This window comes from Prunus avium, chromosome 1 (genome assembly GCF_965620075.1).
Source record: "Prunus avium chromosome 1, drPruAviu1.hap1.1, whole genome shotgun sequence".
NCBI classification, from domain to species: Eukaryota; Viridiplantae; Streptophyta; class Magnoliopsida; order Rosales; family Rosaceae; genus Prunus; species Prunus avium.
In genome coordinates this window covers 55,354,428-55,364,447 of record NC_142284.1, presented here as the reverse complement: position 1 = coordinate 55,364,447, position 10,020 = coordinate 55,354,428, and the positions used below count along the sequence as shown (strand labels likewise).

Genomic DNA, 10,020 nt, shown 5'->3' with positions numbered 1-10,020 from the left:
TAAAGCTACCTCTATATTCATTGTAAAATGAAACTCCCATACACAACCAACCAGCACAATTGAAGCACAAAGACACAGAAAAGCACAATTGCACATTCGTTTATCAGTAATGACCGAAGCAAGCATACTTTCAAAGACAGGGCCATGCATATCCACAAGGATTGCAAAATAAAACCCTTTTTCTTGAAGTGGGTGTTGGTATAAGTGGCTCTATACAAGCGATAATGCATACGTCTCATATAAAGAATCCAACAATAATATAAATACAGTATAGGTGGACATAATAGGACCAGTGACACAATAAAGGGTTTATTATCCTATCATAATTAATCTTTTTTTTCTCTATAAGAAGGCCATTGCATGCACCTTTTAATTTCATCCCCAGTCAACCAGTTCCACTTCTCACCAGGAAGAAATTAAGTTAAATCAAGAGAGAGAGAGATGGCATATGGGCAGTTTGGTGTTATGTTGAATAAGCTGAAACCTTACTTGCTTGTTGTGAGCTTGCAATTTGGGTCTGCAGGGCTGTACATAATCAGCATGGTTACTCTCAACCATGGCATGAACCGATTTGTTCTCATCGTCTATCGCAATGCTGCTGCAGCCCTCTTCCTTGCTCCTTTCGCCTTGGTTCTTGAAAGGTTTCTATCTCTTATTAGTCACATTTAAGTAAAAATAATCTGAAATTAATTAAGTTTTTTCTCTTTGAATTAATTTTCATTTGTTTTACAGGAAAACGAGACCAAAAATGACGATTTCCATCTTTTTGCACATAATGGTGCTGGGATTCCTAGAGTAAAGATCTCTCACTAACAAGCATACTAAGTATTGCTAATCATATATGAATTTCACGTCTGTAACAAATGCGATAATTAAATGTGGTACATGTAAAGTTTTAAACTTAAAAAAGAAAGAGAAAAAAAAGAAGTGGTACAGCTGTCCCACAGGTTCCCAATCATGTTACAGTTGAATGTTGATCGTGACTAGGAGGAGCAAACAGAGATAGGGGAGTCCAATAATGCTAATGCGTATGACTTGGATTTTTTTATTTCATTTTTAATACGTATTCACCTGATTGTGCAGGCCAATTGTTGATCAGGGGTTTACATACTTGGGGATGAAATACACATCGGCATCATTTACATCTGCTATCATGAACGCCGTCCCGTCTGTCACCTTTGTTATCGCAGTTATTTTTCGGTAAAAATAAATGAATTAGATTCATTCCTAATTTATAATTCGGAAAAATAAGTATTCGTCTAACAACATAAGTTCCGAAAAAGAAAAAAAAAATCTCCGCTAAACCATAATATAATAACATGTGGGTTATAAAATTATGCAGGGTAGAAACTGTAAAGATGAAAGAGGTACGCAGTCAAGCCAAGGTGATAGGAACCCTAGTAACTTTTGCTGGCGCCTTGCTGATGACAGTGTACAAAGGCCCTGTCGTTGACCTCCTATGGTCACACAAAACCAGCAGCCACAGCAGCACCACTACATCCTCCGACCAACACTGGGTAACCGGGACACTCTTCATCCTCATAGGCTGTGTTGCTTGGTCCTGTTTCTACGTATTGCAAGTAAGTATTAATTGCATGATCAGTAATTAAATTATGTTTGCATGCATGTAATATGAAGCTTAATTATTATAAGGATATATGTGACGTGATTGACGTTAATTTACGTATCTATCCAGTCCATAACAGTGAAGAAATACCCAGCAAACATCTCACTTTCCTGCTTGATATGCTTGGTGGGAGCGTTGCAAGGTGCAGCCGTGGCAGTTACTGTAGAGCGTCGTGCTAGTGCGTGGGCGGTCGGCTGGGATTCGAGGCTCCTAGCGCCTCTCTACTCGGTTAGTTCCATATAATGCAACGGGAACACGACCTGCTAACACGAATTGTCATTTTTAAATGTGATTGTGATTTTTTTTTTTTTCAATATGTAAATATTTCTTCATTTTTAACTAATTAGAAGATGCATTGTCAATGATTTAGGGAATAATTGCCTCTGGAATTGCTTACTACGTGCAAGGCTTGGTGATGAAGACTAGAGGCCCGGTTTTCGTAACAGCTTTCAACCCTCTCTGCATGATCATCGTCTCTATTCTGGGTTCCATTATTCTAGCTGAGAAACTTCACCTTGGCAGGTAAAGAAAAAATAAAATAAAATTGGGCTAACATCATATTTCCCCCGGCTTGAATTTTTCTTAATCCTAATCTTCTGGTATATGCCACATTTTATGTTGTGCACGTTACTCCTATATTATGACAAATTCCAACCCTAATTAATTAAAATTATCGATAATGAGGAATAATAATGGCATGTACAAAGTGTGTTGTGATGTCGTCCATCTTGTGACACAACTTTTCTCAGGAACAAAGACTTTAGAGAAGGTATATATCTTTGTGATGTAATCAATCAACTTTAAGCATTGATATGATCTTTATCTGAATAGTTATACATTGAATATTATATTTAATTTCTCTTGGGTTATGCCAGTTGGTCAGGCCAATGAGCCCGCCCAGTTGCACCCAAGTTCAAATATTCCTCCCCTATATGTTAGATTAATTTAGACTATCGTTTATATATAAAATCCCTCTGTTTTTTAATTTTTTTTAAATTTTAAAACTTGATGTGTAGTATAATTGGAGGCGTGATCATCGTGTTTGGCCTTTATTCTGTGGTGTGGGGTAAAAGCAAGGATTATTGTAAAAGCTCAGCAGTGCCATCCAGTCCTGCTATGAAGGATGAAGCTCACGAATTGCCAATTTCTAGTGGAAGTGCTATCAATGGGACTAAATTGGTCATTGACAAAAATGGCAGCGACCAGCCATCGGAAATGCAATATATGGCGGTCCAAAAATAATGCTAATCTTACTTTGAATTTGCGCGTATAAAGAACCAGAAAATGTTTTTTTTAATCTCCCTTTTGAATTTGATTGTAATTATGAATCTATGATTAGCATGTAGCAATCCGCTTCTTTTCTAAGAGCTAGCTTCTTACTATCTAGTTGAAAAACGCTGTCAACAAGCCCCAATAAGAATATATACCCATGTCAATTCTATATAGCTTGCACAATGTTCTCCAACTATTTTCTTCTTTCTTTTCCTTTTCCCTTTTTTGGGCATTTTATTAGATCTTATGAATAATGCTGCATATATTATATACACTCATCATCGCATTTCTCGCATTGGTGAGATTCGGTGGATATTACATAAAGATACAACCAGTAATGTGACCTATAAACGTGAAATAAACAGATTTATTCATAAACTAATATAATTAATATTGATAAAATTTAGAGAAATTGATGTTGTTTGAGAGAATGTAACTTTTCAAATTATCTCTTTATATAGTACATGCCTAGAGTATCAACTATCAGCAAGGTGCACATGTCATGCAAGAATATTAGGTTGATTGGAGATAATTGTCATAAATTGTCAGTTTCCTTTTCAAATTCTCTCACATGTTAATAGGTAGCTAGGGGCCTCTTTCTTCAAACATATCTGATTAGTGGAAATTTGTATTCTGCCGTTTACGGTACAACACTAGAGCCAATCTGACACACCATCTATGGAAAGGACCTTCTTTATTGTGTGGTCTGAGTAAAAAAGACTTGCAATTCCATATGTTTTTTTCAATATAACTTTGTACATTGGGTTTTAAAAATAAAATTCAAAACTGTTAGACGACACCATTGGCTTGTAAATTATATCAGTGGGGTGGGGAAAAAGCAAGTACGCTATTGAAAAAGAAGAAAAGAGAAGTTTGTAGGTGTTGTATCAATCCTTAATATAAGAACTTTTGGTGGATTAAAATCTAAAAATTCTTACAAGTGGTCACTTGCTCTACGGCCATTCGGAAGAATACGAATATAGCATTTGCAAATTGCAAGAAGAAAGAAAAAAAAAGGAGATTTGCTTCATGCACATGGTGATTGTACTAACAGATGTGCTCCCGTCTTGCAATCTTCTCTTCTTTTTTTTTCTTTTTTGAGTATAAGCGATAGTCGAAACTACAGTGTATGAGGTTTTTCACACACACAACTAAGATGTCTTTGGGGTTCGAACCTAAGACCTTTAGTATGCAAGTCAAGGTTCTTTTCCACTGAGTTAGACCCGCTGACTCAATCTTCTATTTTTGTTCATCTCAGCAAGATTTGAATCTCTTGGCATAATACGTAATTAAGGACATATTACATGAATAAACAAGATTTTTTTTTTCTTCCTTCCTCTCACCGTAGTTCCAAATTAAAGCATCTTCTCTCACTGCATATCGCCTTACACTTGCAAATTAGAGCACGAGGACAGCAAAAACACAATAGAAGTTGGTCAATAAATTTCACCACCAAAAGGAAAAAAAAGGTTGGCCAGTACTTTTGCTCTTTTTTATTTTTTATTTTTGCAATAATTCTAACCACATTCTCTTTTCAAAGACAGTATCAAGACTATAAGGTGGGATTCCACCAACCTGATTAATTGTTTTCGTGGAATCCAAACACGAAACCACAAACTTTATATGTTTGGACTTTGTCTCCCCAGGTGTTTTATACTCATCCAGGAAAAATATTAGTGAAAATACTGTGAGATTATAATATCTATATACATATTTTAAACTTAATAGGTTATTCTTTTCTCTTCCCCACTATATTGCTGTAAGGCAAAGGCATCTTATAAGATGAGGCCACTCTCAAAGGGTTAGCTACTAAGCTTGTTATTTCATGAACATATATATAGGAGCAAAGCACACAGAACATTGCAAAAAAAAAAAAGAGAAGAATTTTGCAAAATTTGCATAGAATCATAGGACATGCACATGGACGATTTTTGTAATTGGATGTGATTAGCAATTTCTTCGACTCTTTCACAAGGCGACGCATAAAAATTAAGAAAAATTGTAACGCAGGAATAAAGAAAGAAGTTTGTAATCTTAATATATTTATAAATAATAAATAAATAAAAAAGGTGATGGAAGTGATTAACTATATATTATGTGATTTGCAGTTTATGAGGAGAGAATCATTTCGTGGCTTGCTTATAAGCCAAAATGCCTGAATGTAGAGAATGGGTTTTCCATTATTAGCCTTAATTTCCGCCCCTTGAATCATTAGTGGCTTGCTGATGGGCAAAGTTATATATAAAGTAGCATGAAAAGCTAGCCATGCTAGAAATTTAGCTAACCTTTTTTTTAATGAAGAAGTGAAGCTAACCTTAACTACTGCGATTTGGGATGCTTTTTAGGCGACATAATTGAAGATTATCAACATGTAGTGCGTTGCCTTGACAAAACTTACCATCCACGTCAATCCCACTAATTATTTGATGAGGAGTGAGGTCATTAATTTGAAGGTCATATACCATGAAAAGTCCCCAAAAAAGAAATTGGTAATTTAACTAGGACATGTCTTAAGTAGCTTATTAGTTGAAGTGGTATCCACTCTTCATAGCACCCACTTCCTCCCAAACTCCACATAAGCTTAGCCTCTTGCGTCTATCATGCTAAAGCACTTAGCCTAAATTTCATTTGGTGGTCAATGAATCGAATCCCCACTTCCAATAAAATAAATATAAAGGAAAAAGGAAAAGCATTTTATTTTCATAGAGATCCACTTAATTAAATCTCTCTCTCTCTCTCTCTCTCTCTCTCTCTCTCTCCATTAACCAAAGACACCCATATACCAAGCAACTAGAATCCTTGGGTGAGAGAGAGAGAGAGAGAGAGAGAGAGAGAGAGAGAGAGAGAGAGGGTTAGTGGCTTGGACATGTACGTATGATTTTGAAATATTGTCTCCTATTTATTTGCTTTTTAGGCTTATAAGAGGAGCATTCCTCATTTTAGTGTTGGCATCCCTCAAAATACAAGTAAATTAACTAGTTGAGGTAGTAGAGAGAGGGACAGAAGTGTTGAATAGAAATATGGGAGACCAAAATCCAACAGGGTCGAAGTTGAGTCCAGTTCTCATCAAGATCAAGCCTTACTTGGCTATGGTCTCCCTTCAATTTGGATATGCCGGCATGTATATCATTAGTATGGTCTCGTTTAAACATGGCATGAGCAACTTTGTCCTCTCAGTCTACCGTCATGTTGTTGCCTTTTGTGTTATTGCCCCCTTCGCCTTTGTTCTTGAAAGGTTCTCTCTCTCGCGCTCTCTCTCTCTCTCTACCAATTATATATTGGTTTTCTACCCCTTTACAAACAACCATGCATGCATGTATAAGCGCTATGTCACCAAAACTACATTTCAAAAGACTTGAATTATCATACGTGCTAAGAAATTGTTAGTTTTTGTCACAGATTCAAACAAAATATCCGATTCATATATTTACAATTCGACAACATATATGTCAGATTTTATGCCAAAATAATACTTGAATGTTAATGTGCGTACATGTTTCTATATAATATCTCTTATTTTTCCCTACTAACTTGACCACAATATTGTTTTTCACTCTCTTTTACAGGAAAATAAGGCCAAGAATGACTCTCCCGATATTCCTCAGAATAGTTCTGCTTGGTTTTCTTGAGTAATGCTCTAACTTAATTTTTTTCTCTTCTCCTTTTGATAAACAACTAAAGTTTGGCAAATAAATTTTTAGATTATTGCATGTACAATCATCATATATTAATACTTGATTATTACAGGCCAGTTCTTGATCAAAACTTATACTTTCTGGGAATGAAGTACACCTCAGCAACATTTGCATCTGCTGTTGTCAACGTCCTTCCTGCCATCACCTTCATAATGGCAGTTTGTTTCAGGTTTAAAAAGTAGATAATCATATTCCAGGATGCGTAGTATTATTTTAGTTCGTTAATAAAAAGGTTAGTGTACGCTTAAGAGCCAACACATTGGAAGGCACTAAGGGGAATTGGCATATACTATTCCAATCACACGTCATCGTCTTGATTTTTTTTTTGTTCCCTTATTTTTTGATGAAATCATGGTCGACATGATGCCATCATAATCAGTTCCCACATAACGTGAAAGAAAAAACAATTACACCTTTGTTTTTTTTTGTGGAATCTTGTTGATAATTTTTGTGACACATGATGTAAGCCTTGGCCACTACACGTGTTATTTGCTGGAAGAGGAAAAAGAAAAAAACCCCAAAATAAAAAGTTGGGATTCTCTGCTTATGTAATACACTGCATGCTAGAACCATATTATTTATTTTTTAAAATTATAATATTCTGAGTGTAAGTAAGTTCCTAGAATAAACAATCATATCACCTAGTTGTGTATTAATATTTGTTCTCATTCCTTAAAAATGTCGTTATCGTGCATATCTATATACGAATAATTTTACAAGAATCATATTAATACTTGATCTAAAATCTTAGTTTTTCTAATTGAATTATGATATATAATCATTAATAATGATTAGTTTGCCTAAGTCCTATCCTAATTATGTTATTGTTCTGATTAATCAGGTTAGAGAGTGTGAACGTTAAGAAGCTACATAGCCTGGCAAAGGTGGTGGGAACTGTTATCACTGTGGGAGGAGCCATGGTGATGACACTGTACAAAGGCCCCATTGTGGATATCATACGAGGCCACACACACAGCCACAGCACTAGCACCGACAACTCCACCAACCAGCATTGGGTGGCTGGCCCCTTGATGCTCTTAGCCAGTTGCGGTGGTTGGGCCAGTTTCTTCATCGTTCAAGTAAGTCAAAACATTTACAACATATATTTGCTTTCCAACAGTTTGACAACATAACTACTCAATTACTTACGAAACTATTAAATATTGCGTCACGCATTAAAAAGTCACATACTCATCAAAATTGATAATTTGAAAACATATACGTATATGTCATCATGTCTACCAAGAGAATACTTTGCAACTTGTAAAATTTCGTATGGATAAATGTTTGTGATAAGCTGATCTAATTAAGCTTTTTTATATGTGTTGCACTTCAGTCATTTACTTTAAAGAAGTACCCAGCACAGCTTTCTCTCACAGCTTGGATATGCATTATGGGAGTGTTGGAAGGTGGGGTATTAACATTAGCGGTGGAACGCAAAATGAGTGTTTGGGTTATAGGCTGGGATTCGAGGCTCCTTGCTTCAGTTTACTCTGTGAGTGCACAATACTCTTCCCTATATAACAAGGCTTAGAAACATTGCAGGCATTTGACACACTTTGTATTGATCTTTGTGATTAGGGAATTGTTTGTTCTGGACTCGCATATTATGCGCAAGGTGTTGTGAGTAGGGAACGAGGCCCGGTTTTTGTAACAGCTTTCAGTCCTCTCTGCATGATCATCACCGCCGCCCTAGGAGCCATCGTTTTAGCTGAACAAGTCCACCTTGGAAGGTACAATACTAAAACCTCCATAAAAAGTTTGGATTACGAGGGAATGTTTTCTTACCAGACTGTGAATTGAGATTCACAATCTGACTCTATATAAAAAAAACTTATGTTGCCAGACAGTTCGGCAATAGAACATTTTCCAATACTAACCTCAATAGGGTTGCGGAGCAATGACCATCTTTCTTTTTACTGATTGATTGTTTGTTTGTCTCCTGTGTGCTTTGTCTCAGTATAATTGGAGCCATTTTCATAGTCTTCGGTCTCTACACTGTGGTATGGGGCAAAAGCAAGGACCCTCTAGCCTCAAGCGTACCATTGAAAGATGAGAAAAGCAATAACCTTGAGTTGCCAGTGACGGCTGATCACAACAGCATCAATGGACGCACCTGATCACAAGATTTCATTTTCAAGATCCCTAAACCATATTAAGGAACAATTAATCATGAAGATTGGTCGATGTTCTGATTCGAGAATTGTAAAAGGTTCACAAAAGATTATGTCCCAAATTAATCTTTCTAGGAACCTTCCTTAATTATGTCAGGTTGCATTTAACTACATGCAGTGTATTAAATTTTGACTTATTGATCACATGCACCTTGAGAGTGAATGAAGTGATCAGTGTAATAATTTTAATAATTCTAGCTAATTATGTTTGTTTATGTTTTAATTGTCAATATTCTTCATCCATTTTTTTTTCTTTTATAATTTTTTTTTGTTTAATCGAACAATTTGCAATAATATCTGAAAAGTGAAAACCAAAACCCTCGAATATTCCAGAGTTTTTTCAGGTGTGTGTACTAAATGGGATTGCTTAGAATTTTACTTCACATCACTATATATACGGCCGAATAATATATAAGAATATTGGCCGCAGAAGATGAAGGAGAGAATCAAATACCTGGAAACTTGGATACGGGGGCCAATTTGAATTTTAAAGGGAAAGAAGTAAACGATGATTTCCTTGCTCTCTGTTTACATGAAAGTATAGGACTATACTCCCTCTTAATTAATTAAGAAAGCTTGTTTTGGCTGACATTCTGGTGAAGAAAAACAAAATGATTGCTTTGCGTGGTCATACGTATGCATTTGTTTTTTGTTCTGCATATGGTTGCAGTTGTGTCTGATGGTGTGGCAGCTGTTGAGAGTATTTTACACTGAATGATGAAATCTTTGTCTTAGCATTTGAAAGATCTTGGATCTCCCAATCTATTGCCAATTGATTTTGGATTGAATGCTGACATTCTAATTGTTGTGCACGCGGAAGTGTTTCAAGTCAGTCAATATGATATCGATAAAATAACGAAGACAAGATATGTCATATGCAGATAAACCAACAACACACAAAGGTTCATAAAGAGATTACAGAGGAGTTAACACTCTCACCACAACATGAGATTACAAAGTTCAACTCTCACAACCCAAATCCCAAATACACCAAATCATTCACACTCATAAATAATACAGATACATATGAGCGAAGAACAAATCTCAAATTCTTGCTCACAGAGAAAAGAGACACAGAGAGCTATTACATAGAAGTTACAAACACAAGAAACAAAAAAGGAGAACCAACCTAGAAGTATAGCTGATGTGCAACAAGCCAAAGAAGAGAGACTCTTACACAAAGTTGCATCAACCTACACACTAATACAAAGAGACTTGATTTCTCACAAATTGATTACTCTCTCTCAACATA

At 35.8% G+C, this 10,020-nt stretch overlaps 2 protein-coding genes across 2 annotated transcripts; both read left to right on the top strand.

Moving 5' to 3' along the window:
* The first annotated feature begins 286 nt into the window (after positions 1–286).
* Positions 287–3,072, top strand: LOC110753634 (WAT1-related protein At4g08290). Its single transcript, XM_021954571.2, has 7 exons — positions 287–641; positions 733–795; positions 1,084–1,200; positions 1,343–1,580; positions 1,697–1,855; positions 1,998–2,149; positions 2,644–3,072. The coding sequence occupies exons 1-7, from the start codon at positions 442–444 to the stop codon at positions 2,867–2,869; spliced, it is 1,155 nt and encodes a 384-aa protein (XP_021810263.1). The 5' UTR covers positions 287–441; the 3' UTR covers positions 2,870–3,072.
* A 2,759-nt stretch (positions 3,073–5,831) lies between these two features.
* On the top strand, positions 5,832–8,983 carry LOC110753984 (WAT1-related protein At4g08300). The gene is made up of 7 exons (XM_021954976.2): positions 5,832–6,134; positions 6,466–6,528; positions 6,647–6,763; positions 7,436–7,673; positions 7,931–8,089; positions 8,176–8,327; positions 8,555–8,983. Exons 1-7 carry the CDS (start codon positions 5,920–5,922, stop codon positions 8,712–8,714), a joined length of 1,104 nt encoding a protein of 367 aa, XP_021810668.1. The 5' UTR covers positions 5,832–5,919; the 3' UTR covers positions 8,715–8,983.
* Positions 8,984–10,020: the final 1,037 nt, after the last annotated feature.